Consider the following 21,433-nt stretch of genomic DNA (forward strand, 5'->3'; position numbering starts at 1 on the left):
TTTTCAATCAACCAATCAAACCGGAAATTCGAACCCACATACACTTTCGGCAGTCTTCACGGAGGAGATAAAACTGGGAACGAGGTTATGTTCATGACTACTTAGTGGTGCAGAAATCCTCTACGACTACGATGCAATGGGCCAATGGCTCTAAAATGTATTTAGTTTGTGCAAGTGAAGTGTGAACTTCATTGTAAATCCTTTGATATGCATCTCTTAAAAGTCACCACGTATGTGTGTATGTCTATATGATTTTAAAGATATAGATACATCGATTTTTAGAATTATATTATAATTACTTTTTCTAAATATATTTATTTGAGGTCTGGGCCATTCGTTTTATTCTGAAAACCTTGCAATATATACGGTATAATAATTGATTATATTATAGGTTTATTTCGGGGGGAAACAAATGTAAATGAGCTTATTTCAGATGTTTTAGTCAGTGTATTATAATGTGGGATGATTCTTGCACACATTTTGAAACATGTCCCTCTGTTGTGATCGCCTTCGTCGGGATTGGACAAACCACGACCACGTGATCATCCTTCGACCGGAGTTCCCACGACAGCTGAGAGCGGCTAATCTTTTTTTTCGCATAATATTGTCCCTTTTTTAACTTAATAATATAAGGTTTTGTGAAATGGGAGACAAGAAGAGTCCCACAAGGTAAGTCAAGGTGGTATTTGTATCTTACAGGGGGAAGACGGCGCGGTCGTCGCTAAACACAGAACACCACAGTGCTGCTGGAAGTGTTCATGGCGGCTTAATGCGGACTGGTCGGAACTGCGACTGCTGCTGTGTCAAATGAAAGCTTTAATTGTACACGTAAAAAATGGACTAAACTTGAAAATAGTTTCGCAGATCGCTATGTTGTTTCCGCTTTGTAAACATTTGAATGGTGCCCGTCTAAACCGATTGACCTCATTATATATAAGAGTACCATCTGTTTTGTTTTGTGTCTGAAGGCCAAAGCGGCAACCCAAGCCTTGCTCCGACGATGGATACTGGGACTGCAGCGTATGCACGTTCAGGAACAGCGCCGAGGCGTTTAAGTGCATGATGTGCGATGTCCGGAAGGGCACGTCCACCCGGTAAGCGTTCGGATCATTGATTTATCAACATGGTATTGTAGTATATATATATATTTTTTTTATAAACATATGTGCCGCCTGTTTCCTCCCGTAATGTAGCCAAGTGCTTACTTCGGATTAACGTTAGGCCTGTGTCATCAACATGACAATCAACGATGAAAATAGCCTACTTTCAAGGGATGGGATTTTACTATGAATTGAAAATGGGGGACCCTGATGTAAACAAGACAAACGTCTTTCTCTGGTCTGCATCCCATCCAATCTGCATCCAATTGTATGTATTGAACTGTACCCATTCTGCAATCTGTTAAAGTTTTCAATCAATCAATGGTCTGCATCCCCTTAACAATTGTGTGTGTTGAGCCGTACTGTATTGTACCCATTCTGCAATCTGTTAAATAAAGTTTTCATTCATTCATTCATGGGGTCTTTGTATTATTATTTTGGCCTAGATACCCCTCCCTCCCACACACACACACACACACACACAAAGGGGGAGCGCTCCCAGATTTTCTCATTGAAAATAATCTATGATGAAAACATTCTGATTTGGAATGTAATGGTCTCTGTCATGCACAACCATGAATGAATGAATGAATGAAAACTTTATTTAACAGATTGCAGAATGGGTACAATACAGTACGGCTCAATACATACAATTGTTAAGGGGATGCAGACCTGAGAAAGACGTTTGTCTTGTTTCCATCAGGGTCCCCCATTTTCAATTCATATAGACATATATGACATACATGACATACAGATAGTCAGTACTGCTACATCTATACATTTATGACATACCAGATTTGCAAATACAGTACTGTTTGTGATACAGAAGGAGTCAAGAAAAGGGAGTATATACATTTGACGTAGAAACTGTACATTGGAGGTTGGGTGGGGGGGGTTGGGTACATTGGGATATTGACAACCATACTGGGTAATTTACATTGGAGGTGGTTGGGGGGGCGGGGGGCATACTGTATAAACAAGTAACACTGTACATTGAGGGGGGGGGGGAGGAGACACTGTACAAACAAACACAATTGTACATTGAACTATTGACAAAACCATACTAGGTAAATGACTGTACATTGGAGGGGGTTGGAATGATTGGGTTAGGATATTTACAGGGGCCAGTGTTGAATTGCAGTCTCCCGTAGGTGTCCCTTGAGAGAGGTTTTGAAAGTGGGTAGTGATCCACATTCCTTTACAGCTTTGGGTAGGGCGTTCCACATTGATGTGGCATAATTGCGAAACGTGTTTAGTCCCTTATTTGAGCCGAATCTGGGTTTGACATGATTTGTGGAGCTCCCTCTGGTGTTGTGATCGTGGTATTCACTGACCTTTGGGAAGTATTTTGACATGTACATGGGTACCTTGGTCGTGTAGTGTATCTTGTAGACCAGGCCCATTGCAAGTTGTTGTACTCTGTCGTCTACTCTAAGCCATCCTAGGTTGTCGAAGTGGGCAGGGGTGAGGTGGGTTCTAGGAGTAAGGTCAAGCAGTAGTCTGACCAGTTTGTTTTGAGATGTTTGTAATTTTGTTTTTAGCGCCTTTGAGGTGCTTTGGTACCATGAGGTGCAAGCATAGTCGTAGTACCCCTGAATGAGTGCTCCTGCCAGAGTCTTCAGGGTGTTCTTGTTTACCAGAGAGGAGATCCGGTACAAGAATCGAGTTCGTTGGTTGACTTTTTTTATTACATTGGATGCCATTTTGTCACAGGAGAGATTAGCCTCTAGGATGGACCCCAGGTAGGTAATTTCATCTTTCCTTGTGACAATATTGTCACCCACTGTAACTGAGAAGCCGTCGGTCTTGCTGAGTTTGTTATTTGAACCGAAGAGAATGGACTCTGTTTTGCCCATGTGTAATGATAGTTTGTTATCAGCGAGCCATATGCAGATTCTGCCTAGTTCCGAGCTGAGGGTTTTTTCAACCTGTAACTTGTTCTTGTCAGAGACCAGCAGGGCTGAGTCGTCCGCAAACAGGAACAAGTTGCAGTCACAAGCTGACGACATGTCATTTGCATAAATTAGGAACAGTAGCGGTCCTAGTATGCTTCCTTGTGGAACACCACAGCTCACTGTGAGGGGGGGGGATAGGGTACCGTTTACCTCCACCATCTGTTCCCTCCCCTCAAGGTAGGATTGCATCCAGCTCACTGATAGACTATCAAAACCAATTGCTTTTAGCTTGTCAATCAGAATGGAGTGATTGACCGTGTCAAAGGCCTTTTGTAGGTCCAGCATGACCATGCCGCAGTATTTGCCTGCGTCCACCTCTTGTTTGATGTGGTCATTCAAATAGAGAAGGCATGTGTCAGTGGAGTGGGATGTTCTGAAGCCAGATTGGAATTCGTAGATTAGATTTTTTTCCGCTAGGTACTTTTCGACCTGTTCGTAGACTATTTTTTCCATGACTTTCGAGATGGAGGTGAGAATAGAAACAGGGCGGTAGTTGCCTGGGTCTAATTTGCTGCCCTTTTTGTGCAGAGGGGTCACCCTCGCAATTTTGAAGTCCTTGGGGACGTGTCCCTGTTTTATGGAGAGGTTTATTATGTGTGTGATGATTGGTGTGATGGCGGCTGCTGAGTCTCTGAGGAATTTGGAGGGGATGTTGTCATGGCCAGTGGCCTTGTTAGGTTGGAGGGCGCTCAGTTTATTGAGTACCTCATCTGTTGTTACCGTTTCCAGCTTGAAGTCGTCCTTGCGGACCCCTAGGTTTTTGTAGAAAGCTACTATGTGTTCTACCCCATAAAGCCCTGAGTGGGAGGGTAGTTTGTTTACCAGTGTTGTGGCTATGTTTGTGAAGAAAATGTTTAAGTAATTGGCTACATCCAGCTTGTCTGTGATGAGCGTGTTGTCAGTTTTTATGTTTATGTTTGAGAATCTGGTTTTAAGTTTTTTACTGCATCCTAGTTGATTATTGAGTAATTTCCAAAGTTCCCGTGGTTTGTTTTTGTTTTCCTCAGTTTTGTCATTGATGAAATTCTTTTTTGCAGTTTTGATCATGGAGTTTACGTCGTTTCTTAGTCTGTTTCTTTCTAGTTTGAGTTCAGTCACGTGGGCTTGGAGTTCACTGCTCGTGCTTTTAGTAAGCTTTGACTGACTTTTACGAAACTCAGAGCATTTTTTGTCTCTGGTTTTCATAGCGGCCAGTATTTCGGAGTGCATCCACGGCTCAGCGCGATTTTTTACCCTGGTGGTTCTTAGGGGGGCCATGTCGTTTAGTATTGCTGAGAATTTGGTTTTGAAACCAAGCCATGTTTCGTCAACCAGTGTACCATTGAGTTCATCTGACCAGTCCAGACTCTCCAGTTCAAGGTTGAAGGCCTCGCTAGAGTAGGTTTTGAGGTCTCTAGATGTGACTGTTTTGTGGCAGCCAGCCTTTTGTTTTAGTTTTTTTCGGGTACAGAATATCATATAATGATCACTTAACCCACATGCTATAACCCCTTTATTTGAGATCTTGGACTTGTCGGAGGTCAGAATGAGGTCAATGGTAGTCTGAGTTGATTCACATACACGTGTGGGTTGGGTGATTAGCTGGCTGAGGCCATGCAGATCACAAAACCTACTGAAGGCCTTGAAGACGGGTGCATCTTTTCGTTGCATATCCGTGTTCCAGTCTCCAATAAGAATTTTGTCTACATCCTCAACTCCAGCTAAACACCCATCCATTGTATCATAAAAGCCACTATGATCTGGCGGCCTGTAGACTGTGCCAACCAGTAGGGATTTCGCCCTTTCGAATAGGATTTCCACCCATACAGTTTCAATTGATTTATGATTCAGGTCATTTCTGTTTATGAATTTGGTGTCCTTGTGTATGTACATACAGACACCACCTCCATGTTTGTTCCTATCATTCCTGATTATTGAGTAGTTCTCAATCTCTATCTCTGGATCTTTTACAGAATCGTCGAGCTTAGTTTCTGAGAAGCACAGTATGTTTGCCTTACCATTTATGAATATTTGCTTGATTTCATCCAATTTGTTTTTTAAGCTGTTAATGTTAATGTGAAAAATGTTCAGTCCATTGGCGTTGGTTATTTCATTTATGTTGGCAGGTTCGAAGTATTGTCCGTTTGTAATCTGTTCCTCTGTGTTGTTGTGGGTGGGAAGGGGGGAGGGGGGCGTCGGGTCCCGCGCCGTGTTGGAACAGCAAAGAAGGGGGGAGGGGGGTGTCGGGTCCCGCGCCGTGCTGGGACAACAAAGGACTCGTTCCTGGTTGTTTTTGTTGTTAGCTCTGCTAGCTAGCCGGCTATCGGGCGTCGAGATGTTTACATCCCGCGTCGAGATGGTCGTCATGGTTTCGACCCTCGGTTCACCTCCTCTCGTCACTGCCTCACGTGTGCTCGTCTGCTGCGGCGTCATTGGGGAAGTGTTGCCGTCCGCGCAGTAGATGTAGCCACAGGTTGCGTTGTTGATGTTGTTGGTCGCGATGGGAACCTCCATCGCTTCTTGCTGTAGTCTCTGGTTCCGTGTCATTACGGGACCAGGGTTCTGATGTATGTCACCCGACATGAGCAGATATAATAAAAACATTGATCTCTTATTACACTTGCCTGCCGGGGGTAATTTCTTTCGTTCCGGATTTGCAGTAAGTACTGCGTGGATCGCCGAGGCACCGAAGGGTGGATGTTTCCTCTCCGTGCCCGTTAACAAGTAGAAGTCGCAATGGGACTGTTGATTTACGTTTTCGCTACCCTCCACTTCTGTCTGGAGTTGCTGCTTGAGTTGTGAATTCAGGTACAAATCCATAATCCACAGGAGGGAAAGTAGAAAATGCGCAAAGTACTTTGTTGTTGCTCTGTTGCGTTGGCTGTTGCGTTGATTACGGGAGCTACGTAAAATGCGACCGTCCATGTTGAAGCCGGAAGAACCCAGAAGAAGAACCCGGAAGACAGCTGTTCAACTCCCTGCCAAATGCCTCGGAGTACTGTATGTACTAAACAGTAGAGAAGGGTACTTTTGAAAATGATGATGATGATAATAATAACAGCTTTTTAAATAGGTTACATAACTGACTTTTGCGCAGAACATATGTATTGTGTATAGGTAATGCTTTCATACAAGATAAGATATTCCTTTATTAGTCCCCTTGGGGAAATCAATAAAAAATGTTGCCCAATAAAAGCTGAACGAATGTAAAACATACAGTGCTTCCCAGGAAAGGCCATGGTCCCTGGAAGAATTGTTATATACAAACCCTGGAAAATGGAGTTAATGTTAGTGCCACTGACTGAACCAGCTTCTGGTTAAACGCCTTATCATGGGCACTTGTGCAGCAAAGGCCACCAATAATGTGGTACCACTATAGTCTTTAATGTAGACTTAGACTAAAGACTATTGAGTGCATTCACTGTAAGAAAGATGAAGAATATGCATTGAAAACTAGTTTGACTTTACGTATTGTTAAGGGGGAAAACATTTTAGTTTTTTCCTAGCTAATTTCACAAATTAATGTTTTAATTGTACTTTTCCAACAAACCCAAGTATGCAAGAAGTTTGTACCCTGGTGTTCTGGTGAAGTAGCGCCAGAGTTTTTTTTTCATACTTGCTTTAAATCTTGTACACAGATAATTTGCCTTCCTGGCTGATATAACATGTTATGTTTATGAAAAAATGCTGCAAAGAAAAAAAGCTATCTTATAAGTGCCTGCTTTGAATTGATTTCCTACCACTTGCTCCTCCCGGGTTAACATCCTGAGGCTCTCGCTTCACTTGTCAACAGTTTTAAGGTTATGAGTGACAGCCCAACCCATTCCTTGCGACCACTGTGTCTCCACCTCACTGAGATAAATGCTACTGAAAATCGATGATGTATATTTCTCTCTTTCAGAAAACCTCGCCCTGTTTCTCAGCTGGTTGCACAGCAAGTAAATCAGCAGTTTGCGCCACCGACACTACCCAAAAAAGAGAAGAAGGAAAAGTCAGAGAAAGACAAGAGTGACAAGGAGCCAACACTTAAAAAGAACAGCCATAAAAAGATGAGGTAACGCCTTCATGTTTTCAAGGAAAATCATGTGTGTGCAGTAGGGTTGGAGAATATATCAGTACAGTATAATGTTGCAATACTTACTACTTTCCCCAGCAATATTGTATTTTTTCTAGGGCTGTCAAAGTTAATGCTTTAACTTTGGAGATTAATTTAAATGATTTAAAGCATTAAAAAAAATGTATCTAGATTAATCTATGGAGTGAAAAATCTTCAATCTTAGCGCCGCGGATATAAGAAAGAGGTCTAGCTGAGTCAATGTTGATGGTTTTGTTGAACATTTGTATTTCACAGGAGAGAAACTGTATTTAAAGAAAGCTATTAAAATAGTATTTGAATCTAAATATACTTGCTTTGTGTTGATTTTACATTAATTCAATGATTTTACTCAAGTAAATATCTGTTACAAGCTTGAAGCTTCGGTCTTAAGTAGAAAAATGCAATTTTTAATCTAGATTAATTACATAGAATTGTAAGATTAATTAGTTAATTTTTTTTAATCTATTGACGGCACAAATCTTTTCCCATTGACTATTTCAAGATACAATAATGCTATGTCACGTTAGGGCCGTATATCAAAAACTAGTTCAGATGTCGCGAAGAATCAACAAGAAACGCTAGTTTGGAATCTGCTTATTGAATCTTTTATTAGAGCAACCATGCAAGGTGCCAACCTGCTCATCTGGAGCAGGTGGGGGTTTAAGTGTCTTGCTCAAGGACACTTCGACACGCTGCCCGGGAGGAGCAGAAATTGAACCGGGAACCTCCGGATTACCAGACAACTGCTCTACCTCCCGAGCCACTGTCGCCCCATGTGTTAGTGAAAAGTTGTAAAGTACTTTGGATAAAAGCGCTATATAAATGCAGTCCATTTTATCATATTCTGGTCCAAGTATTGTGATAATGCTTTATTGGGAGCTCTTTGGTGATTCCCACCCTTCCGGTGCTGAATATTCAAAAGACTTTGATCTGATTTTTTTCCGGTATGTTCTAAGCACTCTGTAGATCACGCTCCTTGTTTTTTCCTCATCTCTCCATCAGGCCCAGATTAAAAAATGTGGACAGGAGCAGTGCCCAGCATCTAGAAGTCACCGTCGGAGACTTGACTGTTATAATCACAGACTTTAAGGAGAAAGCCAAGCCCACGCCCACGCCCACGTCCACCCCAGCCAGCGCTGCCTCGGCGGACCAACACAGCCAAAGTGGCTCCAGCTCTGACAACACTGAACGGGGGGTCTCCAGATCCTCCTCGCCCCGCGGTGAAGTCTCATCAGTGAACGGAGAAACTCGCTAACCTCCCCCCAACCGTAGGCTACCACACACCACCACCCCTCGTTGCTCCCAAGTCATCACCGGTCTCTACATACATATGCGTCGTTAGACGTATGCCAATAATGTTTGGTTCTAACGAGAATGGATTTCTACACTGCCTTCCCATGATGAGCAGGAATTCAGGAATTTACTCTTATGGGGACGCTCCGTTTGAAGATCTGTTTTTAGTGAGATCTAGTCCTGATGAGTGAACTGAAAAGGTCAGCCTCAATGAACGCTGGACGTACAGTGGAACAATGCCAAGTGTCGTGGCAACGTGCGTTACAGCAATTAAGTGTTATGTTGTTCCCAGCAGGGTATGAAATTAACAGGGACGTGGAGCAACGATACCCCGAAAGTTCTTTGAATGTCTTTGAAAATGTACCTATATCGAACCCCGCCCTCTTTTCTTGATCCTCCAATCGCAACCATTGCTTCCCTCGGACAAACGCTGTTTGATTGGAGAATTAAGAAAAGAGGGCGGGATTTCAGATATCAAGCCCAAAAAATGCCCCAGGAAAAAGTACTGCAACTTATTGGACTCGGGAAGCCAGACGGTTGCTACGGACGCCAGTCACCATCTTTGGAGGATCACTTCTGTTCTGTTGCATAGAGAAGTATAGCTAAAACATACAGAAAAAAACAATTTTTAAGCCAAATATCCATCTGTCAACAGCAATACGTCACCCAAAGTGATCCTCTCTACATATGTCAGCTTGCCCCAGAATTTTGATGTCCGCTTCCCAAGTCAGATTGCCCAATACCAATACTGCTATCGGACATCAGGCCGATGCCAGGCTAAAATAGGGTATTGGTAATCAGGATAATTCCCCCCAATATGAGAATTTGATACCATGAGATATGTGTACATGACTACATGTACATGTTCAAATCAAAGCAAAGTGACCTGATAATATTGTGCATTTCTGACAGAAATATGTTGGATCTCTTTAACGGTGAAAAATGGATTCCAGCTCAATCGTTTTTGTCCAATGACCTCAAGCTAATGGCGTCTCTACTGTTCATTCAAATGGATTGGATCGGTGCTTGGTATCGGTCGATATTTGAATCTTATCAGCAGTAGGAAAGTGGCATCGGTCCATCCCTACCACCCCAATTGACCTATCGTAAGCACCGCCCTCTTTTCTTGATCCTCTAATCACAATGGTTGCTACTGTTGTGATTGGAGGATCAAGAAAAAAAGGGCAGATATATAGGTCAATTCACACCTATGACTGTGAAGGGTTTAATGAAATGGCCCCATAAATGCTGAAACATTTCTTCGGAATTAGTTTGCATGGCCAAACATTTTTATTTTTTAAAGTAAATGTCCTACCCTGGTTCCCAGTATGGACTTGAGAGAGAACCCAAAGTGTTGGCTACAGAGAATAAATAAAAAAATATGCATTAAGAAAGAACTGTGAAGCTACCATCTCAGAATAGTTTTAACTTGGTATTTTGAGTTGGTTAACAGGTTATTTGCACTTGCTGGCATTGTATGGTATTGTTCATGCAACAGTTGTTTAAGCGTTAATTTCAGAAGAGTCCTACCAGCCTTTTGTTGAATCATATTACTGTTTGTTACTGCCCATATTCAGCCATGTTGTTTTATGCCATTGAACATCTCTTATTGTGTTACTGTCAACATTTGAGAAAAAACTATGGAACAAATATTGGAAAAGGTATGCTTCTCCTTCACTTTGTAGAGTTAAGCATGATTTCATCAATAGTGGTTTATATTGTAAAATAATATGAAATAAAATTGAAGTGGTAGATTTACCAATATGATTAAATTATCTTCCATTTTTTATTCTGAAAAGGATGACTTATCCATTGAAAGCGTTCTGTATTCTTAATGGTAATTTTCACATTGGACTGTACTAGACCAACCTTTATAAAATGGTCGACACTTTCATGAATGGGGCTTAAAGTACCGTCCAAATAGGCTATAGACCTGGGGAGTCACATGGATTTTTGCCTACGGCCTTTTAACATAGGATGATAGGAGGTAGTTGGTCTGACATTTTATGGAAGCAAAGTTGAGCATAATTAAACAAGAGCTGCGTTTTTACATTTGAGAAAGAAGAAAGTCATGGTTACAATAGTGTGTAGTCTACCTAATGCAAAACTACATCTGTCCAGGAAAGGGTTAATTGACCAAGACGGGTCTCCAATAGGCAAAACGGACATAATACACTATTGGAATTATAGACTCGTGATTACCTGACTTGTTTGTTTTTAAATGCCGTAGTTTTCATGTTTTATTCATGATTTCAATGAAAACAAAGATGGCGGTGAATGCCATGATAACCAAGATAATGGATACAATAATAATAATAAACAATAGGTGCGTGCAACCCCAGATGATTTCAATAACGCACCACTGGTATAGTGAGTAGAGCAGGGGGCTCAGAACACAGCCCTGGGGGGACCCGATGCTCAGAGAGAAGAGACATGCGGTGGAAGAATATGGATCAGGTGTGGGGCTCACACACGACAATCTTCACTGATGGTTCCAAGGATCCTGGAAGTAGGGTGACCAGGTGTCCCCCTTTTGGTTGTACTGTCCCACCATTTGAGACCGCGTCCCACATATTGAGAGGATGTCCCTCTTTTCGAAGCAAAAAAATAAAAATCGAACACAAGACATTACTGTCAAGTGATAAAGTTTGAATATTTAAAACAAATACATTTTAAGAGAAGCGCCTTTCTCAGACTCGAGGACACTGTACAAGGAAAGGGTAGACTTTTTTTTTTGAAAAAGATTTAAAATATATATATCGTTAGCCTCATAGCATAATTGCCTAAGTAATTTTTTGGCCAAATTGTTATTTCTGCCTAACACTACTCTCCTCACACTGCTGCACCACCCTGGCGTAGTGGCTGTGTCCTCAGCCAATCAGAACCTTGTTATTTTAAGAATCCCTTTCTGCCTACGCAGGGCGTGTGAATATTAAAGGCAACCAACTTGTGTAACCACGCCCAACTTGCGTCTAGCCACGCCCCCGCGGCGACGCGGCAGCATTATGTAGCAGTAATCCGCCCTTTTTTACTATCCAGAACTAGCTCAATTGGCAGCGCTGCATTGCTGTGGATCCTACGGCCGTAACGGCCCGTTGCTGGCAAGTTCGATTCCCTTCAATTTTTTTTATTTTTTTTTTTAACGTGCATTCGCATTCTTTCGCCGTTAAGTTTAGGCATAACTTTAAGCATTGTTTCGGAGTTGGTTAAGGTTAGGCATTGTTTCGGAGTTGCTTAAGGTTAGAAGGGTTAAGTTTAGGCGCTGTTAAGGAGCTGGTTAAGGTTAGAGTTTGTCTTAGAGAATGGCAATATTTTTTAGCGTGCATTCTTTCGCCGGTTAAGTTTAGGCATTGTTTCGGAGTTGGTTAAGGTTAGGCATTGTTTCGGAGTTGCTTAAGGTTAGAAGGGTTAAGTTTAGGCGCTGTTAAGGAGCTGGTTATGGTTAGAGTTTGTCTTAGAGAATGGCAATAGACAGCCTATTTCCGCGCTGCAGCGCGAGGCAATAGACAGCCTATTTCCGCGCTGCAGCTCTCTCGCGCTGCCGTGGTCACATGGGCGTATTGGCCAATCAGAGAAACGCTAAACACAAGTTGGTTGCCTAAAATATTCACGCAACCAGGGCTTGACGTTAACTTTTTGGCTCACTAGCCACTGTGGCTAGTGGTTTTCCAAAGTCACTAGCCACTCAGCATTTTCACTAGCCAAAAATCCCCGCACTCGCGCCCCCACCCAAAAAGTAATAAATATAGGTAATTTCTTCTTCACTAACCCCTGCTGGGGACAGTATCATTGTAATCATACTGCTACACGCCAACTGTACAACTGTGCTTCTGACTGTTGACTCCATTGTTTACTACTGCCTGCGACCAGTGACTCAGCCGCAAAAGGAGCTCCAGTTGGGGCAACGGCTGACTGGGACAAGATGGAGGGTGTAGATGTGGAAGAGTTGTGTTGAACCTAGCAATTACATTGTTGCTCCAAACGCCGTGAACATTATCATTGACACACCTATGCCATGGCTGTGTTGAACCTAGCAATTATATTATTGCTCCAAACGCCGTGAACATTATCATTGACACACCTATGCAGGGCTTGACGTTAACTTTTTGGCTCACTAGCCACTGTGGCTAGTGGTTTTCCAAAGTCACTAGCCACTCAGCATTTTCACTAGCCCTGGGCAGGTGTCAACGTCAAGCCCTGTGCCTAACTCACTTGTGTGACTTGTGCCAAACATTTTTTTTTCTTCTTTTCCGAAAATCTTGAAAAATGACGTAGGCAATTATGCTATGAGGCTAACGCTATGTGTATAGTACAGGAAAAAACAAATAAGATAAAAAAATAAAAGGAAGCAAGGTGCTGTCCAATTGGATGAAGTGGTTGAAATTAACAAACAAAAAAACAGAACAAAACAATCTGTGGCTTAAAAGAAAAGTAGTTGTGCTCTTGTGATTGGTCGAAGATTGGCGAGGCTTATGGCCCTGGGTAATAGTAATTACCATGAATACAAGTAAAGATTCAAATATAAGAAATGTTCTCAAAGATTAAGTTTATTGATTGTAACAGCATAAAAATTAAACAATATATACCTCCATCAAATATTATGAAACTACACAATACGGTTTGGCTGCAATACTTAGTTTTGAATCTTTGGAAATCATAGAGGTGTTGGGAGGTATTATGAAGCTCACTCCTGGTCTACTGATATGAAGCCAAGTGCACATCCAGGAAACAAGTGGGCTATGAAGTGTTTAAGAAGTTGGATGATGTAGTTTTAGATTTAGATGAGATACTGGTGCTTATGAAAACAGTGAGAGGAGGGAGCTGTCCCTGCTGCATGGAACCAGGCAGTGGTAATCCCTATTTTAAAACTGGGGAAGGAAGCCAACAATCCAGGTTCTAATAGACCACTACACTTCCGCGTTACATTGAAATCGGGGAGGAGATTGCGGGGGGAGCATATGAATGAATGTGGACGAGAGCCGTGATGTAAGTAGTAAGTGGTTGCCGATACGGCTGTGGGGGTGCTAGAGTACAGTTTGTACAGTGTCTCCCCCCCCCCAATTGTACAGTTTTGCTTGTTTATACAGTGTTCCCCCCCCCCCCCAACCACCTCCAATGTAAATTACCCAGTATGGTTGTCAATATTCCAATGTACCCCACCCCCCCGACCCAACCTCCTCCAATGTACAGTTTCTACGTCAAATGTATATACTCCCTTTTCTTGACTCCTTCTGTATCACAAACAGTACTGTATTTGCAAAATCTGGTATGTCATAAATGTATAGATGTAGGCTCGCTGATAACAAACTATCATTACACATGGGCAAAACAGAGTCCATTCTCTTCGGTTCAAATAACAAACTCAGCAAGACCGACGGCTTCTCAGTTACAGTGGGTGACAATATTGTCACAAGGAAAGATGAAATTACCTACCTGGGTTCCATCCTAGAGGCTAATCTCTCCTGTGACAAAATGGCATCCAATGTAATAAAAAAAGTCAACCAACGAACTCGATTCTTGTACCGGATCTCCTCTCTGGTAAACAAGAACACCCTGAAGACTCTGGCAGGAGCACTCATTCAGGGGTACTACGACTATGCTTGCACCTCATGGTACCAAAGCACCTCAAAGGCGCTAAAAACAAAATTACAAACATCTCAAAACAAACTGGCCAGACTACTGCTTGACCTTACTCCTAGAACCTACCTCACCCCTGCCCACTTCGACAACCTAGGATGGCTTAGAGTAGACGACAGAGTACAACAACTTGCAATGGGCCTGGTCTACAAGATACACTACACGACCAAGGTACCCATGTACATGTCAAAATACTTCCCAAAGGTCAGTGAATACCACGATCACAACACCAGAGGGAGCTCCACAAATCATGTTAAACCCAGATTCGGCTCAAATAAGGGACTAAACACGTTTCGCAATTATGCCACATCAATGTGGAACGCCCTACCCAAAGCTGTAAAGGAATGTGGATCACTACCCACTTTCAAAACCTCTCTCAAGGGACACCTACGGGAGACTGCAATTCAACACTGGCCCCTGTAAATATCCTAACCCAACCCCCTCCAATGTACAGTCATTTACCTAGTATGGTTTTGTCAATAGTTCAATGTACATTTGTGTTTGTTTGTACAGTGTCTCCCCCCCCCCCCCTCAATGTACAGTGTTACTTGTTTATACAGTGTGCCCCCCGCCCCCCCCCAACCACCTCCAATGTAAATTACCCAGTATGGTTGTCAATATCCCAATGTACCCAACCCCCCCCACCCAACCTCCTCCAATGTACAGTTTCTACGTCAAATGTATATACTCCCTTTTCTTGACTCCTTCTGTATCACAAACAGTACTGTATTTGCAAATCTGGTATGTCATAAATGTATAGATGTAGCAGTACTGACTATCTGTATGTCATGTATGTCATATATGTCTATATGAATTGAAAATGGGGGACCCTGATGGAAACAAGACAAACGTCTTTCTCAGGTCTGCATCCCCTTAACAATTGTATGTATTGAGCCGTACTGTATTGTACCCATTCTGCAATCTGTTAAATAAAGTTTTCATTCATTCATTCATTCATTCATGTAGCAGTACTGACTATCTGTATGTCAAGTATGTCATATATGTCCTGATGAATTGAAAATGGAGGACCCTGATGGAAACAAGACAAAAGTCTTTCTCAGGTCTGCATCCTCTTAACAATTGTATGTATTGAGCTGTACTGTACTGTACCCATTCTGCAATCTGTTAATAAACTTTTCAATCAATCAATCAATCAATCAATCAATTCTTTAACAACTCTGTTGAGCCGAAACGAGAACCATCAGATTATAGAGAACTTTTAGTATTTTTCAGTCAGTAATACGATGTGAAGCGTCTAATTAGCCGGAAATACAATAGAAAAAGAAGAAGAGGAAGAAGTGGGTGAAGAGGAAGAAGAGAGTGGGTGGGGCCTGGAGACTGTAAACAACAACTGTGTGTCTTCCAGTTTCTGTTTAAATACGAGATTTGAGTTCACAATTGCCATGGGTTAACAAACTAACGTTGACAGCTCGGCAGTAAGTATAAGATCGACAAAATGTTTCGATAGCTCCGGAAATATTTGGTCACAAAATGCGATGGTATCTAAATGCACTGCTGTTGTGCATAGTCCTCGCATTCTTCTCATTCCTCTATGTAGTCAGTCAACTAGCCGCCTCGCTGGAGGTGCCGGACGAGTGGGCCCTCGGTGAGTCACAGAAAGCATCCCACGGGAGCGGCCCTGACAGCGGACACATCTTCAGGAAAGCTGCAGGAGTGGCGGCAGGCCTCCGGGACCAGCAGCAACACAGGTGACGTTAACGCTGCTGGGACAGCTGCAGCATTTAGTATTCATGTCTGCTTCTGCTAGACTATCTAACTGTTAGGAATCAACTAGCTATCATGGGCGTAATGTTAGCTAGTTATTAACCAAATTAACATGCCAAGTTGAATTATTCCATTGGCTGTCATTAACGTATAAAGTTAACGCCAAGGAAAGCCAGCAAGTAGTTCGCCAGTTAGTTAGCTTGCTATCGGGTTTAGCTATAACGTTAGCTGGCGTTTGATTGATTGATTGATTGATTGATTGAAAACTTTATTTAACAGATTGCACAATGGGTACAGTAAGGGGATGCAGACCAGAGAGACTTTCGTCTTGTTCACATCAGGGTCCCCCATTTTCAATTCATTGTTGTCTTAAAAACGACAATTTCTATTAATTTAACGTTATACTTTGTTATATGACACATTCTGTCTGATTAATGGCTTGGTGGTTGACACCATTGTAACTACAAGATGATTTAAGTAACATTGGTTACTTACAACTACTAACGTTACCTAATACGTTAGCCAGGCTCACTAATGTCACGGATTAAAGGCACGACCACCTGTTGGCTCACTAACTAGGAGGTAACTCATTCATATCTAATCTCAAAGCATACTCTAACTCTAGCATTCACTTTAGTAGAACATGTTTAACCTCTATCCAAGATCATCTACAAGTAAACTAGTGACCACTGCTGTCCCTGTAGTCCTGTCAACACCACCATTCCTCCCAGGTGTCGGGCTCCTCCTCACTCACTCCCATTCAAAACATTCCATGAGGGGCAAAGATACACAGCTACTCAAACCTATAACACATTTACCAGATCTCCTTTTATTTTTCTAAATGAATAACTGTAAAGACACATCAAACGCCAAAACAAACATGTACCTTGACTCAGAATTGTAATTTTTATTTAAATCTCCACAAGCAGTATTTTGTTTATACTTGCTCCCCAAAATGAATGGAAGTGAGCGAGGAGTCTTGACACCTATGAGGAATGGTGGTGTTGACAGCAGACGACAGGGTCAGCAGTGGTCGCTAGCTTACTTGTAGAAGACCTTACACAGGGGTAATTCTGCTGATACTTGACAAGGTCTACTATAGTGAAATATCCATTTCAAAGGGAGGAACTCCGAGGAAGCATCCAAAAGATTATTTGTTTTTATTCTGTCAGGTGTAAGTCAGTGTGTCACTGGAGTCCCTATTGGAGGCTGCCTGCTGATGTGTGTGGAGTGAACTGCTTGTTGGAATCATCTCTTAGGTATGACTGTGATTTGCCCATAAAAATATTCCTGTGGCCTCTAATAACTATTTTAAATATTGTGTAGTGGGCACATAATAACTATTTTAGTATTTTTTTCTCACAACCAATAGTGCTGCTGCTGCTTAACACCCTTTTGCCCCCTACACATTATTTAAAATCGGACTATAACCTCCTGTGCAACTGTATCATTCATTGTGATAAATTTTTTCATGAAGCCTAATTTCGTCTCCAACCCAACAGGACATAGTATAAACACTCATACGCAGAGGTGTCTACGCCTGTATGTCACACCTCTAAACATCTCTGCCCAAGAGAGACAAAATCTGTACCAAATCCGGACATTTCCAACCAAATTAAAGAAAATGCAATTGGGTGTATGCCACAAATAACCCCAAATCAAGCTTGCTGAGTTCATCGTTCTTTCCATGGACACAGTGAATAAGATCTCTTTTTTTTTTCTAACTAATTTCCGCTTCTTATAAAAGACTAAGAGACAAACAAATATGGTGGGAACAATAATATAATATTATTTATTCAATATATTAACCCTTTCACTGCCACACGACAGAAGGTTAACCATTTACTATCACACAACCGACGGTCGACGGTTGTAAAACCTTCTGTTGTGTGGCAGTGAAAGGGTTAACCGTTTTGGTAGTGCTGCAGTGAAAGGGTTAAGGGAAAATAATATTGAGTATATACTGGTAGCACCTGTTAGTTTACTTCCTCTTTGGGCAGAGATGTTTGACAGTGGAATGCAAGTGAAACGTTGTCCAACTCTCTGCATAGGAGAATTGACATAGACACGCTGACTGGCTCCTTTCTTAATCATAGGGATGCGTTGATACCACAGATTCCACCCACTACCAAGTACAGATGCAATCTTTTACTGAACAGTATAGACTACTATAGACTTGGACCATACGATTGGGGTCACTAGACATGTTACACAAGATCCTCAGTATTACTATTGGATTTTACTGTTGGGGAAATACTCCAGTAAGTGCTGTGACGGAAATGTTATCTATGTCCATCTGTGTTAAATCTCTGTACAGCTTTGACTAGTTAATATGATCAACTAGTATACTAGGCAAAGACACTAGGCGACAGTCTCAACAGTGTCTCTTAAACAACAGCCAAGAGGGCCAGGAGATATGAGAGGTCCAAGGTTATTTTCGACTCCACTTTTAGTGTGAAGTCATAACAAAGCCCATTCTTTGTTTTTTTTATTCTTTTCATCTTTATTATTATATCTGTTATCTTATGTACGTCATGTAAATTATGTATTTAATGTACGTCTGACAAGTTCTTTCTGGTCAGACGTTAGTGTGTCTGATTGTAAACTGAGCTCTGTTGGCCACAGAAATAAACTATGTTCTATATTTCCATATATATATATACAAATTGACTCAGTCTGAATTCCTACAGCTTCACTGTTTGGCTCATTTGAATATTCCACAACAGTGCCTTGTTTTAGCTTGGTATCGAGTCGACCTGATATCTGAAACGCATAACATTATTGATAGATCCCCAGTGCTTCATCATCTTACTATCTCTCTCCGCGGTCTTGTTGCTGTGCCGTACTGTCATGACAATAAAGGCCTTGGATAGTTCCTGAACGAGTCTGTTAACTCTGCGTGTCTCTTACCACCTCAGGGAGAGGCCAGATGCTGGTGTCAAGGCTAGCAGAGATGAGCGGATGCACCTGGCCGTGGTGGCCTGTGGCCCCAGGCTGGAGGAGACTCTCAACATGTTGAAGTCTGCTGTTCTCTTCAGCAACAAGCCCCTGCACTTCCACATCTTTGCCGAGGACAATCTGCACGTCGGCTTCAGAGATGCAGTGAGTGTGTATGTATGGACAACTAAAAGGATAATGTATATGTGGGTACCGTTCACATTTGAACCGGTACCAGTTCCTGGAATTCGGTAACGGTACCAAGTCGTACCTTTTTTCGATACTTAACTCTCTCTGTGATAACAAAAACATTTATTTATTGCATGTATCTTTATTCTTTAATATATCCCAGTCACAAACGGGGGTGCAGTGTTCAGCACTGTTGCCTCACAGCAAGAAGGTCCTGGGTTTGAACACAGAGACATGCATACTAGGTACCTACTCCTCATTGCCCTTCACCTTCACCAAGGCACTGGCATCAGCACTGGAGTTGGTTCCTGGGCGCTGGACTGTGGCTGCCCATTGTTCCTAATAGTTAGGGTGGATTAAATTCAAAGGACAAATTCCTAGTTGTCTGTACTTGTTAATAAAGAAATTCTCATTCTAATATTAATAAATGGGGTGTTCTGAATATTTACTTGGTAACGGAGCTTAGACCGCAAAAAAATGTATAGTCCACAGGCTTCAGATTCAGAGTTTTATTTGCCACATGGAAGCAATTCAAGAGAACCAGAGGGAGAGAGAGAAGAAAAGGGGAGATGCACATATAATGTTTACATTTAGAATGCCTTGTTGAATGCATCCAGTGAAATTAACCCATCAATGCATACTTTTATTGTCAAAAGTATGCATAATGTTGTGTTAATTCCACGACAAGAGATATGCAATGTTAGTTACCTGAAATTATTTCATTTTTTGGGGCTGGAAACCCTGCATATATCGTTATCGGTTGATATCGGAAATTAAGAGTTGGACAATATCGGTACATCGGATATCGATAAAAAAAAATCATCATCGAACATCCCTAATTGGAACTATAACCTATTGATGTTTTGGTCATTTAGCTCGACTCCTGGCCCAGCATGGTGCAGCCCAGGTTTAACTTCACAACCTACCCCATCACCTTCCCCAGTGAGAATGCCAAGGAGTGGAAGAGGCTCTTCAAACCCTGCGCGTCCCAGAGGCTCTTCCTACCAGTATGTGTACTATACATTACTATGCATCCTCCATGTATACGGCTCACAAATGGAATAAAAAGCATTGTCCTCGGTGTTTTTTTCTAGGATGGTTTTCAGCAGCAGGGGGTGTTTCTTTTTTAGGTCTACTGCCTACAATTACATTTATGGTCCGATGTATAGGACCAGTAGTGTCACAGCCATCACAGCAGATCGGACTCACCTCGCTTCAGGCACTGAACGACTTGGCCGACCTAAGGGCAAGGTCCATATTGCAGGACAGGAAGTGGGAGCCTGTCCGGTGTCATGTGTAGGTCATCCCTGCCCCAGAACAGTGCAAACTGATCCATATCAGGGCTCTGCAGTGTGACTATTTCACTCTCATTTGCCCTAAAAATAGATATGTGCGAACTGGAAAAATTATTTAGGAGCACACTGAGCACACAAAAGCAGCTGGACAACCTATATCCTTTGCGTCTAGTAGGCTGCAGGCATTCTCGAAGTCAACTTCCTGTCTGTTGTTGCTACGCAACTGCAGCGTAGGGGGAAACTGCCCCGCCTGGTACATTGTGTACACTATTTAGTGGAGAAACGGATCGTTAAAGCGGCAAATTAAAGACAATCAAGCGGACTTTTCTTCAGTCCTTCACAATGCCAAAGAGCTGCTGTGTTACGCGTTATACTAATGACAAAAACAGAAATCCAAATCGCAAGTTTTATACCATCACAGAGGAAAAAGTGGCTGGTGGCTAACGTTCGGCTAACTCGCTCTGATGTCGTGGTAATCAGGGGGAGCTTCTTTGATTCATATCTCGCCTTAGAATTACCAGAAAGGCTTTCGAAATAGTGAAATGCCATGTTGGCCTCAATATTTTCAAAACAAATCGTATGAAAATGTTATGAAATGAACAAGAATGTGATAAAACATGTAATAAAAACGGAGCTCAACGCATGGATTTGATGGTAGAAATCCGTATGGTCCCCCTATACCAAGATGGCGGCGGTCTCGTGACATCAGAGTGTCTTCGAGAATGGGCCAATGTGTGATTTTGGTGGTATGTGCTATTGCACAGATGAGTGTCCCTTAGTATGCGCACGCACACACAGTATAATATGCATGCAATAAATACTTTGTTAATAAACTCAAAATCTTTCACTGTGCTCCTAAATTTCTTTGTGTGCTCCTTGGGGAAAAGGTTAGTGTAGAGCCCTGCATATAGGGGATGCCTGATGAGCAGTAGTAACCTTTCAGCCACATGTGGAGGACCCTACCTCTTATGTCCGACTTTTATTTGTAGATTTTAGTTCAGCATTCAATACGGTGCAGCCCCCCTGTTAATTGAGAAGTTGAATGGGCTTAATGTCCACCCTCTCATTATAAAATGGTATCATTCCTTTTTAACTAACCGTACACAGAGGGTCAGTGTTAACTCATTCTGTGCCAAAAACGAAAAATTACGTGCTTGACAAGCGTTGAGTGCCAAAAACGAGATATTACGTTTTTGGATCATTTGATCTTTTTACTTTGATCCCTGC

The 21,433-nt window shown here is 42.1% G+C and overlaps 2 protein-coding genes across 3 annotated transcripts in view; both read left to right on the top strand.

The window, feature by feature from the left end:
* Positions 1–539: 539 nt before the first annotated feature.
* On the top strand, positions 540–10,180 carry LOC311245177 (YY1-associated factor 2-like). The gene is made up of 4 exons (XM_084334987.1): positions 540–669; positions 969–1,094; positions 6,936–7,088; positions 8,133–10,180. Exons 1-4 carry the CDS (start codon positions 644–646, stop codon positions 8,383–8,385), a joined length of 558 nt encoding a protein of 185 aa, XP_084191113.1. The 5' UTR covers positions 540–643; the 3' UTR covers positions 8,386–10,180.
* Positions 10,181–15,394: 5,214 nt separating this feature from the next.
* The window catches only part of LOC311245521 (glucoside xylosyltransferase 1-like), a 29,597-nt gene continuing 23,558 nt past the window's right edge, over positions 15,395–21,433 (top strand). Inside the window, exons 1-4 of one of the 2 annotated variants that reach the window (XM_084335390.1) lie at positions 15,395–15,769; positions 16,958–17,044; positions 18,704–18,887; positions 19,787–19,918. In XM_084335390.1, coding sequence (XP_084191516.1) covers positions 15,552–15,769; positions 16,958–17,044; positions 18,704–18,887; positions 19,787–19,918 — 621 coding nt within the window. In that variant the 5' untranslated portion in view covers positions 15,395–15,551. The remainder of the gene's footprint in view (positions 15,770–16,957; positions 17,045–18,703; positions 18,888–19,786; positions 19,919–21,433) is intronic. The other variant, XM_084335391.1, reaches the window with a different exon arrangement.

Source organism: Notolepis coatsorum (assembly GCF_963971535.1).
Source record: "Notolepis coatsorum genome assembly, chromosome: 18".
NCBI lineage: Eukaryota > Metazoa > Chordata > Actinopteri > Aulopiformes > Paralepididae > Notolepis > Notolepis coatsorum.